The sequence below is a fragment of the Staurois parvus genome, unplaced genomic scaffold, assembly GCF_062004578.1.
Source record: "Staurois parvus isolate SC_StPar_1 unplaced genomic scaffold, SC_StPar_1.0 ptg000030l, whole genome shotgun sequence".
Classification (NCBI taxonomy): domain Eukaryota; kingdom Metazoa; phylum Chordata; class Amphibia; order Anura; family Ranidae; genus Staurois; species Staurois parvus.
Genome location: NW_028317826.1, coordinates 5,531,798 through 5,556,763, shown reverse-complemented (window position 1 = coordinate 5,556,763; position 24,966 = coordinate 5,531,798). Strand labels below are relative to the sequence as shown.

Genomic DNA, 24,966 nt, shown 5'->3' with positions numbered 1-24,966 from the left:
CGTCCTCATTTGCCTGCGCAAGTGTATACAGCGTTTCTTCCTGAATGCACTACTTACGCATTAAGTACATGCATGAGCAGATATAGAAGCTATTGGCAGTTACCAGAGCACAGCCCTGTACACTTGTACTGATGGCTGCACATGGCACCTGTAGTACCCAGGTGCAGCTAGGCACTTGTGTGCATAAAGTCGGCCATACACGGGTTGAATTCCAAAAGAATTTTATTTTGAAAATCTTTTCTAAGAATTTTCGTTCGAATTTCACGCCGTTAGTGGGTCACAGAATTGGCCGATTTTCGTGTGACCGTTGAATGTGAATGATCGGGAATGTTGGAAATTTTTTGAAAAAAACTAACAAATGTTGAATCAATGATGAGAGAATCGTGCAAGAAATATAAAGTTGTGACCTGGAAAGAAAAGAAAATTCTTGGACACGAAAATTCTTTTCTGTAGCAACATGAGGAGAAATTGAAGGCTTGGTTGGTTGAACTTCGAAATCAATGGTGGCACCATCGGATTACAAAACGCATAAAATTTCCAATTTTCTAAAGAAAATTTGTTCGGAATTCGACCCATGTATTGCCTGCACAAGGCCATACTTAACCATTTCCATACTGGGCACTTTTACCCCCTTCCTGCCCAGGCCATTTTTCAGGTTTCAGCACTCTCACATTTTGAATGACAATTGCGCGGTCATACAACATTGTACCCAAACTAAAATTTTATCATTTTCTTCACACAACTAGAGCTTTCTTTTGGTGGTATTTAATCACCGCTGGGGTTTTTATTTTTTGCTAAATTAACAAAAAAAGACCGAAAATTGTGAAAAAAACCCCACGTTTTTCTTTGTTTCTGTTATAAATGTAAATAAATAATTGTTCTTCATAAATTTAGGCCAAGATGTATTCTACTACATGTCTTTGGTGAAAATAACCCAAATTAGGAGGTATTATTTAGTCTGTAGGAAAGTTATAGAGTTCACAAACTATGGTATAGATCTGAAAATTGATCAATCCTGAAGTACTGACAGCCAATCTAATTTCTTGAGGTCCAAGAATGTCAGAACAGTACAGATATCCCCCAAATGTCCCCTTTTTGCACAGTAGACAGTCTGATGTACTTCATAAGAGGCATGGCGAGTTTTTTTAAGTTGTATTTTTTTTGTCAGAATTTTTCGGAAAATTAAAAAATTAAAAAAATTATTTTCGCAATTTTTTTTACTTACTGTCACCAGTGCAGTACAGCGTCATCATATAACTGGCATGGCGGCGATCAGGGACACTGACTGGTGACTGTACGAAAAAAAAATTTAATCTTTAAAAAAATTTTTATTATTTTTAATTTTTTATTACATTTTTTTTAAGATTTTTTTTCATATTTCACTATGACCAAAGTAGTACAATGTTACTATAGTAACATTGTACTACTTTGGGGAAGTGATCAGTATTTTATTTTTATACAATTTGCTTATAGCAAAGAATTACTTTGCTATAAGCAAGCATTTACCTGAATGACATCGATTTATTAAGGTTTTTTTTTCTTTTTTTATGTGCTTAGCCGTGATTTGGCCATGGCTAATCACATGACACAGCTGGGCATGTGATTGCTGTGACCATTCACAGCTAGACACTAGTATACAATGGATGACATGAATGAAGCCATCCATTGTATACAACTGTCATGTGACCTGCTGTGATTGGTCACAGCAGGTCACATGGTACCGGCAATGGGGCCGGTACTCAGATCTGTCATCGGCCGTGTCCGAGGTACATGGCCGGTGACAGATCGCGCTGCTGCGCGGCTCTGCAGGAGCATGCTGCGCATGTGCGGGAGGACGCCATATGGATGGATTGGTAGGAGGAATAGAAGATTCCATTATTAGCTGAGGGCAGGATAGGCTTCCCTGAAGAGATAGGTTTTCAGAGATCGCCTAAAAGTGGGCAGAGTAGGCGACAGTCTGATAAATTGGGGTAGAGAGTTCCAGAACACTGAGGAATTTTGCCGGCCGCCATCTGGCCATAGGCCGGGCGGGTAAAGGTTAAGGGCTATGCTGTGTGGTAGAGTTGTGTAAATCTCAGGACTGGATGGACAGAAATACAAATAATTTGGCAGATAAACCAGCTGTATTCATCTGTTTGCTTTGTTCATCTTATTATTACTATACAGGATTTATATGGCGCCAACAGTTTGCTCAGCGCTTTACAATATAAAGGGAGACAATACAGCAACAATACAGTTCAATACAAGAGGGATAGGATAGGAGGCCCTGCTCCTTGGAGCTTACAATCGTCTTTAAATCTTTCAGTAGCAGCAAACGAAAAATCACCCTTGTGGCTTAGCCCTTAGTATAGAATAGCTGAATTCTGATTGGCTGTTCCAGGTTGCTGCCCATAGTCTTGTTAAAAAAAAAAACCTTGGAAATGTACTTTTTTCTTTTACCACGGGGTCACCCTACTCCTCTGCAGCGTCCGTAAACAGAGACCGGGCCAAGTCATGAGTTGATTCTGCTGGAGGCCCCAGGAAAACAAACCCCGTAAACAAGAAAGCTAAATTCGGACCACTATAACAAGAAGCCACTGAACATTGTTCCAAAACCGAGAAATGATGTCAGAAAGGAAAGTTAAGCAAACAAACCCCACTGGGGTCCATTAACATTCACAACAGCCGCGGTTGTCTCACAGTTGGACGTCACCCAAGTCAAACAGCGTCCCCCGAGTCTGCGAACACACAGGCCGTATTAAGAGGCCGCTTCTAGTGGAACAGTTTTGCTACAGATGCTTCATCCCCCTAAGACATCTACATAGTAACTAGGTTCATGAAGAGTTTGGAAAGGGATTTTCTCGTGTTGTTGGAGGGTCTCCTGAACTGTGATGATGTGGTTTAAGATATTAAAAGGGCCAGAAGTCCTACATGATATGGTAACAACCGCTAACATAGACAGAGGAATTCATAAAGAGTGTCTAAGACCTCCATGCAACAAATGTTGGAGTGGGCGGCATAGTCATGTACCTGTTGTATTATTATTATACAGGATTTATATAGCACCAACAGTTTGCTCAGCGCTTCACAATATAACGGGAGACAATACAGCAACAATACAGTTCAATATAAGAGGGTTAGGAGGACCTGATCCTTGGAGCTTACAATCTAGGAGGGAGGGGCTAGTGGTACAAAAGGTAATAACTGTGGAGGATGGATTGGTAGGAGGAATAGAAGATTCCATTATTAGCTGAGGGCAGGATAGGCTTCCCTGAAGAGATAGGTTTTCAGAGATTGCCTAAAAGTGGGCAGAGTAGGCGATAGTCTGATAAATTGGGGTAGAGAGTTCTAGAGGATGGGGGAAGCTCTGGAGACGAGCATGGGAGGAGGAGACAAGGGAGCTGGAGAGCAGGAGGTTGTGCGAGGAGCGAAGAGTACGGTTTGGGTGATATTTGTAGACAAGATTGGTGATGTAATTTGGGGCAGAGTTCTAAATGGCTTTATAGACACATACATGAATGTGGGGCATGCATCGAGGGTGGAGATGCCCTGAGACCAGAGACTCCGCCCTGATTGCAACTGCGCTTCCTCTCTGCTGCTGCACCTGTCAGACAGTGCAGTTCCGGGGAGTTTTGTACCCAAGAGGAAGAGCATGATTGGGATTTACATACACTCATTGCCCCCCTTGTGATTGACAGCAGGTAGTGGGCAGGTCCTTAGCCAATAAACAGCCTGCTATTGGCTATAAAATCTGCCCATCGCCTGCTGTCAATTACCAGGCGAGAGTGGACTTGATGGGGATTTAGTGTCTCAGCTTCCCCACAGGGGTAGACTGACAACTCATGGGGCCCCCGGGCAATAGGAGATCATGGGGCCCCTGTGCCCTTGCCCAAACTCAAAAAGACTATTAAAAAGGTACCAGAGGCATCTCATGGGGCCCCCTACTGACCCTGGGCCCTCGGGCAGTGCCCGAGTTTCCAAATGGTCAGTCCGCCCCTGCTTTCCCATCAGGCTTCACCCACTACAGCATCACTGGTTGTTAGGGGTCTGTCGGCTTGGAAGCAACTGGTGACAAGGAGAGGGTAGCAAATATGTTGTACTACTACACTGCATACAGGAACAGGCAGTCTGCCTGTCTCTGTACGCCAAGTTAGAGTAGGTCTTAAAGTGGAACCACATTGCATCTGAACATCACAAACCAAAAACACTAGTTAATTAATTTGTAATATTCAAAGCAAATCCATCTATCCTTGTGTTCATGCTTTATTTGGCTGAGAAATCACTTTGAAAAGCACTCCCCCTAGCATTTCTGGCCATGGCCATCTTGAGTAAGGGCAGATGATTCATGTAGCATATACTTCCCAGAATCCATCTGCCCTTAGGTATGCAGGCAGGAGGGTGTGCTTATCTGAGAAAACCCTTCCTCCCCTCCTGAAGACTCCTGGGATGTATTACATCATTTGCCTAGACAAGAGACCAGTAAGTAACTGAAGAAATGTAAAAAAACAAAGGTCAAAACAAATATAATATACCTTCCTATCGATTTACTAATGCTAACAGCATAAGGATTAAAAATAGTCAGTGTTAAAGTGAAGTTTCACTTTAATTACTTCCACTTTAGTTATCTATAGACTGGAGGTAATTTTGTTTTTTTACTTGGTGCATTAGTACCACTTTGTAAAAATGGCCCTATTAGGAAGTATCTGAATCTGCCACACTTGTAGGTAATGTAAACAAAACTGGCACAGGCCATTTAAAAGGGCCACAGAACCACAAAACTGTTGGTTGTGGTGTATTGAATTTCCTTTGAATAAGTAGGGATAAACCCAGGTGTAGTCTAATCCTAGTCCAAACCCACCTGAGCAATCCTGTCAGGAAGCAGTCACTGTACTTGGCTAATCTAGGGGGGGGGGTACAACTGGGGGAATCAATGGTGGAGAAGGATCTAGGAGTTCTGTAGATCACAAGCTTAATAATGGCATGCAATGCCAAGCTGCGGTTTCTTAAGCGAGCAAAATCCTCTCTTGTGTTAAAAGAGGTATAGACTCCAGAGAGAGAGATATCATTTCCCCCGGTACAAATCATTAGTAAGACCTCATCTGGAATATGCAGTTCAGTTTTGGGCACCAATTCACAAAAAGAACATTGGGGAACTGGAGAAAGTACAGAGAAGTACATGGAGGAGCTCAGCTATGAGGAAAGATTAGAGGAACTGAATTTATTCTCTCTTGAGAAGAGGAGATTAAGAGGAGATATGATCAACATGTATAAATACATCAGTGGTTCATATAGTGAACTCGGTGTAGAGCTATTCACCCTGAGGTCATCACAGAGGACAAGGGGGCACTCTTTATGTCTGGAGGAAAAGAAATTTAATCTCCAAACACAGAAAGGTTTCTTCACAGTGAGAACTGTGAAAATGTGGAATAGACTCCCTCAAGAGTTGGTTCTGGCCAGCTCAGTGGATTGCTTTAAAAAAAGGCCTGGATTGTTTCCTAGATACACAGAATATAACTGGATATTAACATTTATAGATAAAGTTGATCCAGGGAATATCCGATTGCCTCTCGGGGGATCAAGAAGGAATTTTTTTCCCTTGAAGGAGCAAATTGGATCATGCTTTGCTGGGTTTTTTGCCTTCCTCTGTACAGCAGCAACGTTGTTCAAAGCATCGGTCTTCCATATCCACTACACATCTAAGAGGCTGGTCAGCAGCTCTGAGGAAAGGGACTCGTCCCCGAAACGTGTCAGCCATTTGACCGTACTGACTGTTGGAACACCTTGCTTGCCATTGTGGCCATCTTCTGAATGCAAAAGCTTTTTATACATGCTTTGTCTGTGAGTATGTTTTTGTCTTTTATACCTTTGAATAAACCTTGGATAATGCACTAGGTGTGTGCGCCACCTGTTAATTCTTTATCTAGTGGCTGATCTCCCCATCTGAGGAGGGCTGCACCCCTGAAGCATCTTCTTTTGGTTATCTCTGTCCTGGTCCCCTTGGCTTCCCTTTGGCTGTTCATTTCCTGAAGCGCTGGAGAGTACATACGACATCCGGTTAGACTAACTATGTATCTATGTAGTCATAAGTGGCCAAGGCAATCGTGTGTGTAAACACTCCACTCGTATACCTACAACTGCAGAGTGAGAATTGCCTGGGCCGCCTATGAATGGAATAGTAGAGTTGACAGCTTCCTGGTTGGATTACTAAGGTGGGTTCTGACTAGGATCCAAACATGTTTGAGCACCATCCCTAATTATGATGTAACATGACTGTGACCCATAGCTGTTAAAAAAGAAGCTTGTTAGCAACAAATCACCAGTAGCTACAGAGATTATGTTGCTAGCTACGAAACAATGATAGTCACCGGCATTTGCAAGGAATCATTGCTACAAAATTATGGCCCTAATCGGGAACTTCTCTTATTTGCCATCTTTAGGCCAGTTAAATATTTAATCAAAAGTGTGTTGTGATATCTGTTTAATAAGTGAAAAAAAATACCAGGTGATCCTTCCAGAAAGCTGGTGGGCTTGTAATGTCCTCTATGGAGTTGACCGCACAGTTTTCTTGCTGTAGTGAAATCCCAAGGAGTCTTGTGAGCCCTGCCAAATTCACCTCTGTACCTGCTCTTGGAATTATGTAGATGGAGCTAGGATAATGGAACCTAGAGCTAGAGTCATATGTTCAAATTACTGCCACCGTTATGTTAATGTTTACACACATTAACATACACACACGATCTGATTGGTAGGTAGGCCATTTCCACACACCAAGGGGTCATCACTATAACCTTGGGTCGTGTGGGCAAAACTGACTCCAGAGATCGAAACGCCACACCATAAGATTATGTTCAGAAAAAAGTGTATTTATTGGGCATAGTAACCAACGTGATTCGGGGGCCTGAAATCACCCATCAGGGCTAAAATAAAACATAAAATGTAGACACAAAAAAAATACTAAAAATGCTCACTGAAGCATTAAAGTGTTAACAAACCCACAACAGTAAAGTCTGTATATGCAATAAAGCATGCTTGTTATACTCACTAGGGGTTATCCTCTGCATTGTGTAAAAATGTTGTTTGTTCCTGTCTTCTCTGATCTTCCCCTTCTTCCAGTGCCCCCCTCTAATCTCCTGATAAGACATATCGTGTGGAGTCACTCTGTACATGCTCAGTTTGGTGTATTGCTAGAGAGGTTTTCTTTTTTTCTTGGGAGAGTGATCATGTGATCAGCACCGGGCCAATCAGCACTGTCCAGACAGAGGGTCAGCAGTTCTGTATCCTCCTAAAGAAGAGTGAAAACTCCTCCTACAAGCTTTAACCATTGCTCTACTGAACACTGATGAAAGTCATAAAACTGCTCTATGAGAAAAGGTATTTAGCAGTTTATATTTACTAAAATAATTGTATTTCCATATTCTGTATACTGTGGGAGACTAGATATAGTGAATGCAGGGTCCGGGGGTTTAGTAACACTTTAAAGTGGCGTTCCACTCAAAAGCAGAAGCTCCGCTTATTTTCCTCCGCCCCTCCACTGCCATATTTATTATTATATTATTATTATACAGGATTTATATAGCGCCAACAGTTTGCGCAGAGCTTTACAAAATGAAGGTCGACATTACAGTTACAATACAATTTGGTACGAGAGGAAACAGAGGACCCTGCTTGTTAGAGCTTACAATATTTGGCACCTTTTGGGGGGGGAGGGGGGAGCGGGTACGTGGTTTTGACAGGTACCCGCTCCCAATTCCGGCTCAGTTCACCGCAGCGAAGTGACCTGGAAATTCAGCCCCCTCCTTGCTCCCGCAGTCTCCTGGGAACTTTCATAGGTCCCAGGAGACTGCTGGACCAATCAGGAGGAGCCGCTCGACTCGCACATGCGCAGTGGGCACCAGGCTGTGAAGCCGCAAGCTGTCACAGCCTGGTGCCCACAGTAGAGATGCCAGTGCTGTAGAGAAGGAGAGAAGGGACTGCGAGGGTAAGAACATCGCTGCACCCCGGGATAGGTAAGTGTGTGTTTATTAAAAGTCAGCAGCTACAGTTTTTGCAGCTGCTGACTTATAATAAACACAAAAACGTCTGGAACTCCGCCTAAGTGCACGAATGCATGGTATTGCGTATATGTAACACTTCCAGGTATAGGCAGGGCCTGAGATTGGTACATTGGAAATACACACAGTTTATATTGTACTGATGATCTTTATAAATCTTGTGCAGTTTGGTTGCAGCCAGGGGCGGACTGACAATTTGGAAACTCAGGCACTGCCCGAGGTCAGTAGGGGGCCCCATGAGATGCTCCTGGTACCATTTTCATAGGCTTTTTTGAGTTTGGGCAAGGACACAGGGGCCCCATGATCCCCTATTACTCGGGGGCCCCATGAGTTGTCAGTCCGCCCCTGGTTTCAGCAATAAATATACTGTTCTTCAGCAGTCCAGATTATTTGCAATCTCAGTGTTTACAGTATATGTTGTTACCAGAGGATGGCTTCCGCTATCAGGGGTAGTGTCCCTTCACTGAATAGGTAGAAGATGTTTCTTCGGTCAGCACCAGTTCCACACCACTAACCAGAGTGTTTGAAGTGAAAAAGTGCCTTTCCTGAACTATCCCTCCTCGTCTAAAACCTGATCCTATGCTAAGCGCTGTCAAGCGGGTTCCTCTCCCTACCACACACTCACCAGAAGCATGGCAAAATGATGTGGGTTCTCACCAAAGATGGCCACCAGAGTCTTTCAAGAGTTCTGTGTCCCATCAGACAAGGCACTATACGGATTCTCTAAGGCACGAGTGTCAAACTGGCAGCACTCCAGCTGTTGCCAAACTACAAGTCCCACGGGGCATTGCAAGATTGACAGTTACAAGCATGTTTCCCAAAGGCAGAGGCATGATGGGACTTGTAGTTCCGCAACAGTGGAGGGCCACCAGTTTAACACCCCTGCTCTAAGGGATCAGTTCCCTTATGAGACCCTCTTCCCAGGCTATTATGGCAGGAGACCACCTAGGAGGTGGGAAGGCTAACAGCAAACACCAAAAAGAAAGGAGAGAGACAGTGCCATTACTTAAGTGTAGTATTTATTAAAACACAATGAAAATTATATTTAGCACTAACGTGTAAAATTAATATACAAGCACATCTGTCAAGTCTCCAGTAGGTGGCGGTATACCAGGTGGTCAGTGGTGTTACAACAGCCCCCTCTTGGTGGATGTGATGTCAGATACCAGGATCCAGTAAGTGTACCAGGGAGCACACCAGGAAGAACCAACAGTTGAACTAGCAGTGTGTAAGAAGCAAGATGGCGGGCACTGGTGGGCCAATGAGAAAGGGCCTCCCTACCCCAGCACATTGCCATGCCCACCCAAGTCACATATGATGGTCATCACACCCCCAGCGGCCACCATCTTTGTTTTTACATACTGCTGGTTCTTCCTCGTGTGCTCCCTGGTATATTTACTGTGTCTGACATCACATCCACCAAGAGGAGTTTGTTGTAACACCACTGACCACCTGGTACACTGTCACCTATTGGAGTCTTGACAGATGTGCTCATATATTTATTTTACATGTGAGTGCAATGTATAATTTTTATAATTTTCAAGTTTTAACTCTATACTAAGGTAGTGGCGCTCTATCTCCTTCTTTCCTTTCCTTTTTGGTGTTTACATTTCCTGAACTTTCCCAGATTCTGTGTGATGGTCCATGGAGAGATTGCTTACATTGCCATCATATGAACTTTTCATGATGATATGGACTCTCCTTATGGACTCATTGTTCTAATATAAGAATTTTTTCTTGTTTGTGTTTTATGATGTGAATTTGTGCACTAGAACCGTTTTGCTCCTGGGTATACACTTTACATACTGGACAACACTGGACTATTGAGTGCAGTTTTTTTTTATTTCAGGGAAGGCTAACTGCACTTGCCTACACTGGTATTTATTACTTAACCCCTTTGCGCTGGTGCCCCCGGCCCTTTAAGGGTTTCAGAAGCCGGGAGGCAGGCGGGGTTTAGGGTCATGTGACCGCCGTGACACGCCATCACATGATCGGGAAAGGTCCCGATTGAAAGAGGAGATTGGGACCTTTCCGTGAGTACCGGACATGTGTGCTGGGAGCGCGCAGGGCTCTCAGCACATATGTTCTTTTTTAATAGAACTCAAATGTGCGGCTGCTCAGCATCTAGGCCCAGACGCTGGGAGGCCGCACATTTACGCTTGGCCGGCGTGAAGAGGTTAAAGGATAAGTTCACCTTTGGGAACATGTTACATATTCCATCCTTTTTTAGGGTGGAACATGTAACATGCTCCTGGTCCTGCAGCTACAGTCAACTGCCCCCTTTTTCCTGTGACAGAAGTAAAGGGAGAAGTTCCCCGTACTAGCTGCCAGTTTTCATAAACAGCCTGGCCGTGCGGAACTCTGCCCTCACGGCCATGTCATTCATTCATTGTTCTGTGAATGAATGGACTACAAGTCCCAATAGCCTTAGTGGCTGTCGGCTTGTAGTCCTCTGTAATGCCTATGAGATGTGTTGGCCTTGGACCCTTTGTTTCTTGGGTAATTTTTACAATAAAGCATTGTTGCGCAAATGCCAGGGGCGTGAGACATCTAGTAACCTCACATTAGGAGATAAAAACCTGTTTAAGGACATCTAAATTAGGAATCCTTAAGTCTGGGGGAGATGAAAAGAGGTTTTGGGGTAGATAAGAAGCAAAATTGTGACTTTTCAGATAAGGAATATGGTGGTTGAACATAACTGTTATCCTAGCGGAACCCTTGTGCTAGCCCCTCCCATAGTGGGTATGGCACCGCCCACTATTGGACTGCTTCCAGAAAAAGGGTTTATAAGGCGAAGGTCCGGTCAAGACTAGTGGAAGCTCCCCTAGTAGCCAGAGGACGCTCTGACGCTGGGATTTTTACCAAGGCTATATGGGCTTATCAACTGGTCACCCCTATGGCTTCTCCATGACCCCCTGGCCAGTTTGGTTCGGATGGGATTTGTTCCTCCCACCTTCCACATTGCTTCGGTAATGTATTAATTCTATGCTGTGACGCTGTCAAATGATGTGTCTGTTTCATGCTGTAATGGTCTCATTATTATTGGTGAGTGTTATTATGCAGATTGTGATGACTATAAGATATATCCTCCTGTGTGTTGTGTGATAATAAAAGTGGAGGTTTTGACAGTGCAAGAATATTGCAGTTAGATTCTGTTATTTCTTGCAGTGCCGGGTGAATGCTATGATGTGACAGGGCAGGTATTCATTGGGTAGTTGGCCTTTCACAATGCATAGAACATGTAATGGTTTAAATGCTGATTAAAAGTACCTGCAGGACTGCATGTTGATTGTGTGCATGTATAGGACTTGTTTTTAGTAATTGCACCCAGCATCACTATTACATCCTCCATGAACTATCACGGTGCTCTGAGCACTGTGGCAGTTCCTTGAGCAGGAGCAGACTGACCATTTGGGAACTTAGGCACTGCCCGAGGGCCCGGGGTCAGTAGGGGGCCTCATGAGATGCGCCTGGTACCTTTCATAGGCTTTTTTTTTGGATGTGGTTTGAGTGTGGCTGAGGACACAGGGGCCCCATGATCCCCTATTGCCCGGGGGCCCCATGAGTTGTCAGTCCGCCCCTGTCCTTAAGTCTTCCGGTCAGCAAGTATCGGCTTGCCCGTATGGGATGTACGATCAAAGCAGATACACTGACAGTGTGCTGGAGACCTGCATTGCATCAGCGAGCTGCAGATTGCTGGTGCAATGCTTTACAGGCTGCTAACAAAAAATAATAAATGCACATTTTCATATACCTGTATATACATTACAGGCATTTATTATTTTTTGTGGAAAGGTGAACTTATCCTTTGAAGTGATAGTAAACCGCAGGAGAAAAAAAAAATCCCCTGCAAGGTAATGTCATAATGTGCTAGTATACATTTCCTACTAGCACATTATGTAGGACTTACCTTAAAACGAAGCCCTCCAGCAGCACATTGTGACCTCTGCAGAGGCTTCCATCTTCCCCTGGTCTTCCTTCCAGGTTCTAACAGGCCGGGCTGCGAAGATGTCAGGGGTATACCGTTCCTTCAGAGCGCATGCACCGGCTCTAAAGAAGAGCGAATATCTCCTAAATGGGGCATGTTTAGGAGATATTTATTTTACCTACAGGTAAGCTTTATTATAAGCTTGCCAGTAGGTAAAAGTTAATAATAAGACTTCATTACCACTTTAAAGCGATCACAGTATCCCCCTGCCAATGCCTTTATGTGATTTCTCTCCAGAAGGACAACACAACACATCAGACATTATTGAGGGTCACCACCTACTTTCTGGATGCTCATTTGCAAATTTGTTAAATAAAAGTTTAAAGCTTTAACATTACTATAAACCTTGTTGGCCATTCTTGGACCTACATGTGGTTGTGTTAGAGATGGTGGGCCTGTCATGCCATAGCCAATGACAAGTCTTGAAGATACAGCACAGAGGACTGCTCAGGAGGACCATGGACAATGGATATTGCTCAGACATCCTCAATGCTGAGAAATGCTGAATGGGATCCACCATTTCTAGGCTGCATCAGTGTGTCATAGCTAGGCAATAAATTTCAGGGGAATGTCCATTTTGTTACACTTTTCTGAGGCCATGAGGCATTTTCACTTGCTTTATTATCAATAAATGTTAAAGTTGAATTAGGTCAGTGCTGCGCTAAGAGGATAGCCAGCATGACTGGGGCTTGCAGAGGAGGTGGGGTGATCAATTTTAATTATGTTTAGTATTAAAGGAGAAGGAGAAAAAGGCACTTACCTGATTGGAGTGGTGGAAGTCATGGAGGGTGGGTCCAGGTGGTTGGGAGGAGGGAGGTTCCTGCTGAATATCAGTTGGAGCTTAGTCAGCATTAAAACAGGTCTATAGGTCTACAGGCCCCCCCCCCCCCCCAATGAACCTCCTCTAACACTTCACTATTTATTTTAAATTTTGAAAATAATCTATGCCTAATCTATCTGTCATAGCAGCAGGCAGGGATCTCTAGGTCTTTGAAGGCATTGCTAGTTAACCATATTTGGTAAATGGTGGGTTGAGCCCATCTCTGGTATGGATGTTTCTTCCCAATATAACGTTACATTGGTGGTAGTGGTGATTCAGCTGTATCTGGGGTAACTTAGTGGTTAATTCTTCCTGTGGTGGTATAATTGCGAGTGGGGGCCTTTGTTAGAAGTTTGTGGCAGACACAGACAGGTTTTGAAAGATATGTGCCTTCAAAAAAATCTTAGAACAGGTAGGAGGTCAGATAGAATTTCTTTTGTTTGTTTTTTTTTATTTAAATTAAGGTCTGTTTTGTATTTACAGTAATATGGCTGCTATGGCCATTCGACTCCACAGAAAATTGTTGTGGTCTAGTTAATTTGGGTGGAGTTGTGAAAATCTGGGGATTTTGGGGTTTGAAGAAAATGTAAGCCTCGATATCTGCAGTCCCTCAGTCATGTGTTTGTACTCTTCTAGCTTTGAGGGTTTCCCTTTGACACAGGGTGCTTAAGTTGCAAGATGGTTATACACAAAGAACTTTTCTATGAATTTTGATGTATACACTTTGTATGTATTTATCTACTGTATTTGTATAATGTTTTTATAAGATCCATTTGAGACCTACTACCAAAACACCAAATACTTGTACAGACAATAGAACGTAGATCTATTTTCTTTTATTAGGTGCACTGAGTAGGAAGTGAGTGGAATCCATGTGCAAGCTTCAGTATAAAAGACAGCAGGACACTCTGCAATAAGAGTTGCTTAAATGTCATGTCAGTATCACCATTTATTATTTTAATAGAAGTCAGGCTGCACAATAACAACCCGTAGACTTGAGAAATACCCATACTGCAAGATCAATGACCAATTAAGGTCTACGGGATGTTAGTACACAGGTGGGTGAGCTCTAGATTTTTAGTGGCCGAGCTACAGACAACACAGGAGGCCACCGCAGGAGGTAAGTAAACTCTTGCAGGGGGAAGAATCAGCTGTGTATGTTTAGGGGACGAGGGAGGGGGACTCTGAGGTTTTTGAAAAAACCTGAACTTGTCCTTTAATGTGATTACACAGCTGCTGCACAAGCCAAGAGAGCATTAAAAATGAAACGTGTGGTTTATTATATGAGGTTCCATTAATCCATACAACATAAATATGTTTGGTCACAATTTCCAGTTAATATAAGTCATTTTACATATTGCATTACATAGTAAAAAGTCTACAAAGACATCAGTGTTGCACTAGAAAAATAAAGTTCCCGGTGCAAGAAGTAATTCTGCAGCACTATTAAACAAGCTTAGTCTACCAGCCTAGCTGCAGCAAAGAACAAGATTTCCTAACACAGACATCTAAAAACATTACTGGACATCTGACATGTGCGTGACATTTAGGATTAAAATACTAAATATATTTAAGTGTCCTGGTTTAAAAATTAATAAATACAAAAAAATATAAAAAATATACACCACTTGAGAGTTGCGTTGTTAGATTTAAATCTCGCTCTCAAACGTATGCATGTACGTCTTTAGGGAAAGGATCTCTGTGTAGCTGCGATTTGTCTTTCGATAGAAGTCAAGTCCGGTTAGCTGTTCAATGTCTTTAACGCGAGCGGTGTGCATCTTTAAAAGTTCCTCCACCCACTTCGATTCATCTTCTGAGTTCTAAGGGAGGGAAATGGGTTTTCTATTAGTTTAGGAAGTAATGTTTCAAATCATTTAAAAAAAAAAAAAAACACAAAACAAAAACAGATGTAGAATGTGTAATATATATATATATATATATATTATTTTTTTTTAACATAGCATTTATATACTTTTTTGCAATTCATTCTGTAATTTTGAACACGTTTCACAACTTATCCAAAAACATCTTCCTCAGCAATTTTCAACATCCAAGCTTGAATCAGAACTCAAGAGGCTGTTTGAAGAAGCTGTGAATCATCTTCAGAATTACAGATCAATTCCAGTTGAATTTAACTAATACTAGATCAATATGCCCTGGATATGGGAGAACTTTTACAGAAATTTTGGCATTGGATAGAATTTCTGTTCCTTATGCTAGATACACGCAAGGCACTTTTAGACACTGTTACAGTCTAAGTTTAGTCAACACAATTTTTTGAAAAAAATCAGCACAACGGACTATACTTGTGCTCAGTGCAGAGTGTTCCTTGTGCTGATGGCTGTGGTTTTAGTTGAAATTCCTGATGCCCCGAGTCGTAATCTTCCAGTGTCACAAGGGTTAATAAAGGTGAGCAATATATCACAGGCACCCATCAAAAGTACCAACGATTCTCACCTTATTCACCCATTTCCTCCATTCATAGAAGCTGTATTATAACTTTAATCAATGAAATGAATGAAGGACAAATGGATGAACAGTAAAACTGCAGCCACTGACAAAACGGGCACTTCCCATTGATTGTTAGTACTATTCATTGTGCAGGTTAAAAAAAATAAATGTTTTGACTACCTTTGGATCACAAACACAATTAAATGTGTGAATGCAACATTTCTATTAAGGCTGAGTTATAAAATCTAGATGATTGACTGCCTTAAAGCCAAACTTCATCCTGGATTTAAAAGTTGAAAAATTGGGTGTGGGGGAAAAATTTAAAGCCTCATTCACATGGGTATGCTTAAGCGAATGCCCCTTTAAGGGCAGTGTTTGCCAACATAGAGATGCAAAAATGGGAGGCAGAGGTAGACAATATGAGTTTGAGGATCTACTTGCACCCACACAGATGTCAGGGAGCAGTGGCTGTGTCCCAACTGAAATGAAAGGGGCTACCTGCACAGGGGTGCATGGAACACAGAAACTTTAAATGTCTTACTGAAGCTTGGCAATTCTTCCTTCATAGCAAATAAAGATGGAGTAGCTCATAGGTCAAAGCTCATGCAGCCACCACATCTAGAGACCGGTAAGCTGCGATAGATTATATTGTTATTCTTAGGTTTGGATACACTTAATTTTTCCAATGAGATAAGCCAGCTAAGGTGACTGGATATGGGATAAAAGTGGTTATATATATATTCATATTCACTCAGTGGCCACTTTAATAGGTACACCTGTCCAATTGCTAGGTAACACAAATTGCTAATCAGCCAATCACATGGCAGCAACTCAATGCATTTAGGCATGTAGATGTGGTAAGGACAACTTCCTCAAACCTTGCATCAGAATGGGGAAGAATAGGGATTTAAGTGACTTTCAATGTGGCATGGTTGTTGGTACCAGATGGGCTGGTCTGATTATTTCAAAAAAAATGCTGATCTACTGAGATTTTCACATACAACCATCTCTAGGGTTTACAGAGAATGGACTGAAAAAGAGAATATATTTAGTGAGCCTTATTAATGTCAGAGGAGAATGGACAGTCTAGTTTCAGATGATAGAAACGCAACAGTAACGCAAATAAGCACTCATTACAACCAAGGTATGCAGAATACCATCTCTAAACTCTCAACATGTAGGGGCTTGAAGCAGATGGGCTACAGCAACAGAAGACCACACCCAGTAGCAAGGTGTACCTAGTAAGGTGTCCGGTGGATATATATATATATATATATATATTTATTTATTTATATTATTTTTTATTTTATTTTTTTTTTTATTCTCTTGACTGGCCATGTGTTGATGCCTATGGTGATAAGAGGAAGAGCACAGCTAGGCACCTGGGATATATAAAAAAATAAAATAAAAAATAAAAAACTTTAGCAGTCAAATGGGAAGTTCCAACCAAGCAGTTGATTCTTCCCCGTGATGGGTTGACCTTGGAATGCCTGGAAATGTTGGAGACAGTATAAACACAAATGGTAATTTCCCAATTCAATTGTAACCTGCCAAATTGGACAAAATCATCTTTTATCTGTATATTCCTTAATGGACTATGAAATATGCAGGTGATATATAAATGGCAAAAAATGTTAAGCATTAAAAAAAAAAAAAAAAAACCTTAAAAAAATCGGTCTTATCTCTAATAAATAAGGCAGTTGTGTGATGTATGAGGTTGGTCACTAGAGGATGAGGCTTTAAATCTCAGATGGGCTTTACTTTGCTCCCTACAGGCTTTTTATTATCCATCTTAAATAAATCAAACAAGTTGTACTCAGACAGCATCTGCTTCTCATTCTTGTACATTCCCCCTATTCTGTTCACAAGTCTCGCTAGTAAGCTAGTAATACTCTCTGTACTTCAAACCTCATGCTATTGTTGGTATACTGAAAATTATATTGAACACAAAATAAATCCTATATTTTGATTCTTGCTGAAAAAAAATTTGAAGAAATACCAGCATTTAAGACCTTTGCAAGTTAGACTTCCTTCAGACATACAGCAGCATCGCAACATGACAAATTCAAGTTAATGGGGCCCATGCCCAACAGTCCTGAAACCTCATACAGTGCATGTGGTTGTGATGGTGCAGCCCTTTGAGTGGTAAAACAGGTGGTGAGGAGGTGAGATATATTGCTCCCCCAGCCAACTCTCCACTGCAGATCACTTTACAGAGGGACAGCAAGGCTGCCCCACATGAGTTCAAGCCCTTAGGTAGATACCTCTCTGAGAATCCTGGGCAGGGATTAGTCTGCCTGCCATTGGTAGTCCATGCTGTAACAATAGCCATAGCGTTGCATGCATCTGCTAAGGGGCCTGGGGGTAGGAGGGGGCCCCATTAGGGGGGTAGACTCTGCAGTGTAGAAGAGCTGACCTTAAGAAGCATCATAACCAGTCGCAGGTCCCCTTTGAGGGATCTGTTTTGTTTAGCTGTCTTAGAAGGATAAGTTTATTGCCCTCAGAAACTTTTCTGCAGTCTGGTCACAATTAACCCTGTACGTCTAATTCTTAAAAAAAAAAAAAAACCTCAGAATGCCTCCTCAGAAAAAAAAGCTAAGTTTTGTAGTTCTGCCAAAAAGAAGAGAGTTTTCAGGACCGGCATTAAACCCCCTTTCAGTTGTAGCACAACCCCTTATGAGTTGCTGAAGATTTGGGTCCCCCTATAGTCCTGTACAGCCAGGCATCACAAACTTCCACATAGGCTTACATCCAGAGTCAGAAATCAGTCCTTGAGCTTTGGGTATGTTATTTTATTTAAGGGATTTGAACTGGGATAGGGTTAGGGTTGTACAGGACAGGATGGCCAAGGGAAGTGATGTACTGAGGACAACTTCCTGGAACTATAAAAAAGCCTCCACTACAACACAGTCTCAGTTGGAGAGCTAGCCAGTGTCTCCTTAATGTACCACCCCAGATCCTAATGAGCGAATGACATGGGATCCTCTAATCCCCTGGATATTTTAATGCCATGAGATTCAGCTATGAGGGGAGGGCTGGAGGGCAGAGAGGGGCAGAGACAGGTGTAGACAGGAGGAGGAGGGCAGAGACAGGTGTAGACAGGAGGAGGAGGTTAGAGACCATCACCGGGCATGCGCAGTGCTGTTTCACCACACATGTGCGAGGTCCTCACTGCTGTACTGCGCAATCACGGTTCCCACTTCCATACCGCACAAGCGCAGGTCCCACTGTTACATTGCGTATGCACGCAATTTGCCTTTACTGAGGAAGGGTTGTGGCAGTTACCAGGAAGCGAAAGAGCGATGGCTTCAACTGCCCGACGTTAACATGGCCGTGGTGGCATTACAGGGAAAGTACAGTTCCAGGCTGCATTTTCATCGGAAAAGGTAGATTTTGATAAATGAAGTTAAAATATCAAATTGCCCATTGTGATACATGCTGCTTGTTGTTTTTCCTAAACGTATCACGTTTAAGTAAAATTCCTCTTTAAGCATTGACAATTTTGATCCCAGTTCACATTACTAGTTGTCACAGAAAGAGGTCACTGGAGGGGGGGCTTCCTTGGGTGAGTTACCAAAATGGTAACTCACCCAAGGAACCTAAATAAAAACTTGAGCGGTTGGCACCTTTACTTGGTGCAGGTACACTTATACTGAAGCTTTCCCTAATCCCAGCCAGTCTTTTACTGACCTTCAGCAATAAACAATCACTGAGACCATGAAACGGGGACAGGTGGGTATAAGACTGGGGGTAAGTTCCTTTTTCCCACCTCCCCATTATTTCGTCAATTTATCAAGTTCATCAAAAATAGGAAGCATTTTTTATGCTTTGTAAATCCTACAGAGAGAAGAGAACTTCACCAGACCCAACCAGTAAAACTGGACAATGACCTACCTGACCCCAGCAAGCCAAGCATTCTTATTGGATGAAGAGATCTCTACGATTTTGCCTCAAGTGCTTGCCTACATTTTCCATAGGGCAGACATGCACATTTGGCAATAAATCTTTGCAGAACAATCCATCTAACCCGAAGTCTGTAGGTAGCTTTACATTGAGAAAATGTTATTTGTTTCATGGAGATTGAAATGTATTAAATATTTCAAGTCTGAGTGTCAACAGCTATTAGGTCCATATTTCGATTTGTAAGAGTAGAGGGCAAAAGAGTTAATGTTGGGAATTTTTTGTTCGTGAAGCCTACAGAGAGAAAAGAACATCACTAGACCTGACCAATATAAGTTGGAGAATGACCTGCATGACACCAGCAAAAACACCTACCTAAATATTCTTATTGGTTGAAGAGATTTCTATTGTTTTTCCTCAAGTGTTCCCATACCTTTTCCATAGGTCAGATATGTACCTTTGTCAGTGAAGGTTTGTAGAACAACCCATCTAAACTGTAGATGGCTTTACATTGAGCAATAATGTTGGTTTCATGGAGAATTAAATGTATTAAATATTTCAAGTCAACATCTGTATAGCTATTAGCGCCTTATTTTTGTATCTAAGAGGAGAGGCCAAAAGAGTTAATGTTGAGCATTTGTTGATGATGAAGAGATTGTGTCCTGTTTTAATGCAGGAAGATTGCATAGTGAGCAACATGAAACACAAAACCACATGAGGAAATGGTAGACACTGAGCACTGCACGAGGACAAACCTCAAAATTAATCAAAAGCAGTTTAAACACTGATAGTTGGACATCTGGTGCTGACAAACATAAGTGGAGTGACTGAGAAACACAGAAGAGGACAAGAGATAAGAGTAAATTGCTAGAGGCAGTGTTTGGTTACTCAATTGCAAAGGGTTTATTTTTCCTCTTCATTGGTGAAATGTCAGCTAAAGTTTAACTAAAGACAGTCTCCACCTTGAAAAATAAAGAGGAGGAAATATACTAACCGTCCCCTTTGACCTGACTTTAGAGGAACCCTGGGGACCGGACCTGGCATACTATAAGAGAAACAAAAAGTTTTCTGCTGAAAATATTGTCCTTATACTTTACAGTTCATGCATTCTCATGCATCTACACTCCGTAGCCAAAAAGAAATCAAAGTCATCTAATGGTTGTATTATGGGCAACAACTTACTTTCCAGCTGTAATGGGATTCCCCCCCACCAACTGGACAGCTGTACCTTTTCAATAGGATATTTGTGTTTCAGTTTACATTTTAAGAGATTTTTGTATTAGACTAGTTATAGGAGTTTGATAAAAAAAAAGACAGATGACATTATTCAAACAAATGAAAATATATTATTTTCCGAATTTATTTTTGGCTAGGATGTGCAAAAAAACCACTTCAGTAGCAAAATATAAAACATGGGATTTTGCATGGCTTTTTGGTATCTTGAGATAGGTGTAAAATTTGGAGTACAGTCAAAATGGGGCATATTTAAAAAGAATAGGAATATATGAATAGGACTTTTTTTTTAGCCTGAAAAAATTACTGTAAAACCCAACGGATAAGAAAAATGTGCTTTTTAAAAATGTAAGCTCAACTCCAGGCACAGTGTTTTTACATTTTTTAAAAACCTAACATTTGCTCATATTTAATCCTTAACTGATTTTTTTTAATTTAAAAGCTGTTCTTTAAGCAGCTGGTGCCAGAAAGTACAGGGAACCCGCACTTCCGGCTCCCCGCAGCATCAGAACAATGCCTCATAGATATCATAGACACCTGTTTCAGTGTTGTACTGTTGCTCCTCCCTCTGCTTTTTTATTCATCAATCACAACTAGAGCATCATCAAAGGCTGTGCTTTGTGAATGGCCAAGCATAGGGAGCAGGGGCTTATTTACCACAAGGCAAACAAGGCACTTGCCTAGGGCAGCATTTTTCAAGGGGGCAGCACCTCCCCCCAGAAGAAGGTATGAAAGAAGGGACAGACACGTGCACTGTGGAAACCAAGAAGTGGGATCCGAGAAAGACTGCTTGATGGTGTATGTAGAGCCTGACTTTTGTTCTCAGGGATGTCCAGTTCTGTGAAGAGGAGTGTCTCTCTATCACTGGGGGGGTAGTGGAAGGCTCTTCCAGGTGGGGGGCAGGGCTGTTGTTGGTGAATGTCAGGCTCTCTCCGCGGGAGGGGGATGGAGGGGTTGTGTTGGTCAGTGTCTGTGGAGGCAGACAATGTTTGTGTTGCCTAGGGCAGCACAAAACCTAAATACACCACTGATAGGGAGGGGGTGATGGCACAACCCCAGAAGTTAAGTCTATTAGGCAATGGGGAGCTGGACCTAAGGCTCCTTTGTACTGTCTGGCAGGGCCATGGATAAGGGGGTACCACCAGTCCTGTACAGGCCCAGGCAGCTGGGTAAACTGGATGTGGGCAGGGAGGGTGATCGGTATGGTGGGAGGGGGGTAATTACTGGAACTGATCCCCTGTATGGCTCTATCTGCAGTAGCTGAAAGTTGGCTTCTTCTCCTCTCCCTCCTGCTGGCTTTCAGCTGCTGCAGAGAGAGCTATACAGGGGATCGGTTCCAGTAATTGCCCCCCACCGCACCCATCATCCTCCTTGTGCACCATATGTTTCCCCCTGCTGCACAGGCACCCCTGTGTGCCCCCACCCCCACAATGCTGCCAGCTTCCCTCCACTCCTTTAAGCAGCTGCAAGCACACAACACCGTCTTTCAGGATGGAGTTTGGCGGAAAGGTCTGGTAAATACATCACATTTACCAGCTCCTTCCTTTCCCGAATGAACACGAGTGATTGGTACCAATCACTCACTCTGTACATTCATAACTAAAGCATAATAAAACTATGTTTTTTGGAAAGGGAGGTCCCTGCCAGGTTGGCTATATGGGGCCCGTGGTTTCCAACAGCAGCCCTGCTGTCTGGTACCAGCTCAGTGGAGCTTAGAAGCAACTTATAGTAAAAAATGATGTAGGGATTACCCACGTCATAGAAGACATTATTATAAAGTGTATAAGGTTTTCAAAGGTTTTAAAAATCACTGTGCCCGGAGTTGGGCTTTAAAGGAAAATTGTACCTGGTGCTGTTGCGCTTAGGAAAACATGAATTAACATATATGTGAAAGAATTTAACTATATATAAAAGATACCTATATAGCAGCAGTCCTAAATGTGAATTCCTAAACCAAAATCTTATAGATTTCAAAAATGGACCGAGCTAAGATCACAAATAGACAAAATAAAAACTTTGCAATCTTTAAAGTGATAGCGCTGAGCAAAATACAAATACAATATTAATATTCAGTCCCAACATGTGAATAATTGGTGCAATGGTGCTGTATCTTTAACGGTGATACTCCATACTGGAATGACAAGTGCTTCACTGTGTTCACACTGGTGCCCCACATAGATGTAAATTCACTGTCATTTCATGACCACCTATCTGTAAGTAAGTCACACTCGCTTTTTGGGACTATCCCAGTTTGCAATCCGGTCCTGATGGCAGATACTCCTTTGCCCTTATAACCCTGGTTGCTGGTAGTAGCCAATAACTTTCCACTAGATCTGCATCAATGTTAGGCAGCTCCTCTCCTCCACAGGCAATATTTCATATTTTCAGCATAAATCGAAACAAAACCAGACATCCCGTAGTGCAAAACTGTATAAAACTTTAATATGGGGTCAAACAATAGAAATGCCACTTGCAAAAAAAGTGCCATTCCTGGCACTAGATGGATTCAGCTTTGTATATTATGAATGGGAATTAAGATGGCAGCCGCATTCCAGCGTGTGTTCCAAATCCTGGAAGTGACATCAGCGGAAGTTGTGTCATAAGCCCTCGACTAGTTTCAACCAATAGATCGTTCTCAGGAAGTCCAGGAAGCTTCCTGAGGACGATCTATTGGTTGAAACTAGTCGAGGGCTTATGACACAACTTCCGCTGATGTCACTTCCGGGATTTGGAACATACGCTGGAATGCGGCTGCCATCTTAATTCCCATTCATAATATACAAAGCTGAACACATCTAGTGCCAGGAAAGGCACTTTTTTTGTGAGTGGCATTTCTATTGTTTGACCCCATATTAAAGTTTTATACAGTTTTACACTATGGGATGTCTGGTTTTGTTTTATGCTGAAAATATGAAATACTGCCTGTGGAGGAGAGGAGCTGCCTAACATTGATGCAGATCTAGTGGAAAGTTATTGGCTACTACCAGCAACCACGGTTATAAGGGAAAAGGAATATCTGCCATCAGGACCGGATTGCAAACTGGGATAGTCCCAAAAAGTGAGTGTGACTTACCTACAGATAGGTGGTCATGAAATGACGGTGAGTTTACATCTATGTGGGGCACCAGTGTGAACACAGTCAAGCACTTGTCATTTCAGTATGGAGTATCACCGTTAAAGATACAGCACCATTGCACCAATTCACATGTTGGGTCTGAATATTAATATTGTATTTGTATTCTGCTCAGCGCTATCACGTTAAAGATTGCAACGTTTATTTTGTCTATTTGTGACCTTAGCGTGGTCCATTTTTGAAATATGTACTTTAACCCTCCTACTCTCTTGAGTGCAATCCACCCAGGCAAATATTCAAAGGAATAAATAGGGCTATGATGCTCATGTGCAGAAAGGAACAGAACTGGGCAGGAATGTTTTTTCTACCAAGCATGTACAGCACCAGACCGGGTGGCATAGTAAAGATCACTGGAATGGGGAGGAAAATAAATATGTTACCAGGTAGGCTGCACTCAGGGGAGTGTGGGCATGAAGTAAAGGACAACTGTACTAAATGTACAGTTGTCCTTTGAAGTAAACTTGGTCATGGTCCCAGAAGGGAAAATCGACGTGCACTTTAATGGCGGCCCTGCCAGCAGCTTATACTTACTCTTCCTTTGCTTCCTCTTTTTGTAACCGGTGTCTAAATAAAGTGGCAGAGAGCACAGGCTTGGAGCTTACATAGGGCTGAGGACTTTAAAGCCTCGTGCAGGGATGGACTGACCATTTGGAAACTCGGGCACTGCCCGAGGGCCCGGGGTCAGTAAGGGGCCCCATGAGATGCCCCTGGTACCTTTTTCATAGGCTTTTTTGAGTTTGGGCAAGGACACAGGGGCCCCATGAGTTGTCAGTCCGCCCCTGGCCTCGTGCGCACTGGGCACTTCTAGAGGAGTCTTGCATTTTCTTTTCTACCACCAAACACCCCTCAATGTTAGCCTATGTGTCCATACACACATAGGTGTTTACAGGCATTTAGAGGCAGAAAAAAAACCTACTGCCAGCTCACTCAGGAGCAGCAGTGCTTTGGCAGAAAAAACACCTTATGCACCTAAAAGATATCTAAGTGCGCTTAAAGTGTTACTAAACCCAGCACCCTGCATTCACTATATCTGGTTTCCCACAGTACACAAAATATGGAAGTGCAATTATTTTAGTAAATATAAACTGCTAAATACCTTTTCTCATCAGAAGTTAGAGCAGTCTTGTGACTTCAGCTGAGCACTGGTTAAAGGTCGTAGGAGGAGTTATCTTTCTGCTCTAGGAGGATATAAAACCCCTGACCTCTGTCTGGACAGTGCTGATTGGCCCTGTGCTGATCACATGCACTCTCCCAAGAAAAAAAAAACCTCTCTAGCAATACGTACCAAACTGAGCATGTGCATGTGACTACGGATTCAGTCTGTATCAGGTGGTAATTTCAACAAGGGGAGGGGCAGAGAAGAAAGGATCAAATAGCCTTTTTACACAATGCAGAGGATCAACCTCTTAGG

At 42.5% G+C, this 24,966-nt stretch overlaps 1 protein-coding gene across 9 annotated transcripts in view; it reads right to left on the bottom strand.

Annotated features, from left to right (window-relative positions):
* Nucleotides 1-14,094: 14,094 nt before the first annotated feature.
* The window catches only part of ENPP2 (ectonucleotide pyrophosphatase/phosphodiesterase 2), a 156,950-nt gene continuing 146,078 nt past the window's right edge, over nt 14,095-24,966 (bottom strand). For 5 of the 9 annotated variants that reach the window (XM_089659054.1, XM_089659053.1, XM_089659057.1 and 2 more), the window contains 2 exons: nt 20,184-20,234; nt 14,095-14,658 (listed from right to left, as the gene is read on the bottom strand). In XM_089659054.1, the coding sequence (XP_089515180.1) occupies nt 14,488-14,658; nt 20,184-20,234 (222 nt within the window). In that variant the 3' untranslated portion in view covers nt 14,095-14,487. The remainder of the gene's footprint in view (nt 14,659-20,183; nt 20,235-24,966) is intronic. The other 4 variants (XM_089659055.1, XM_089659060.1, XM_089659062.1 and 1 more) reach the window with 1 other exon arrangement.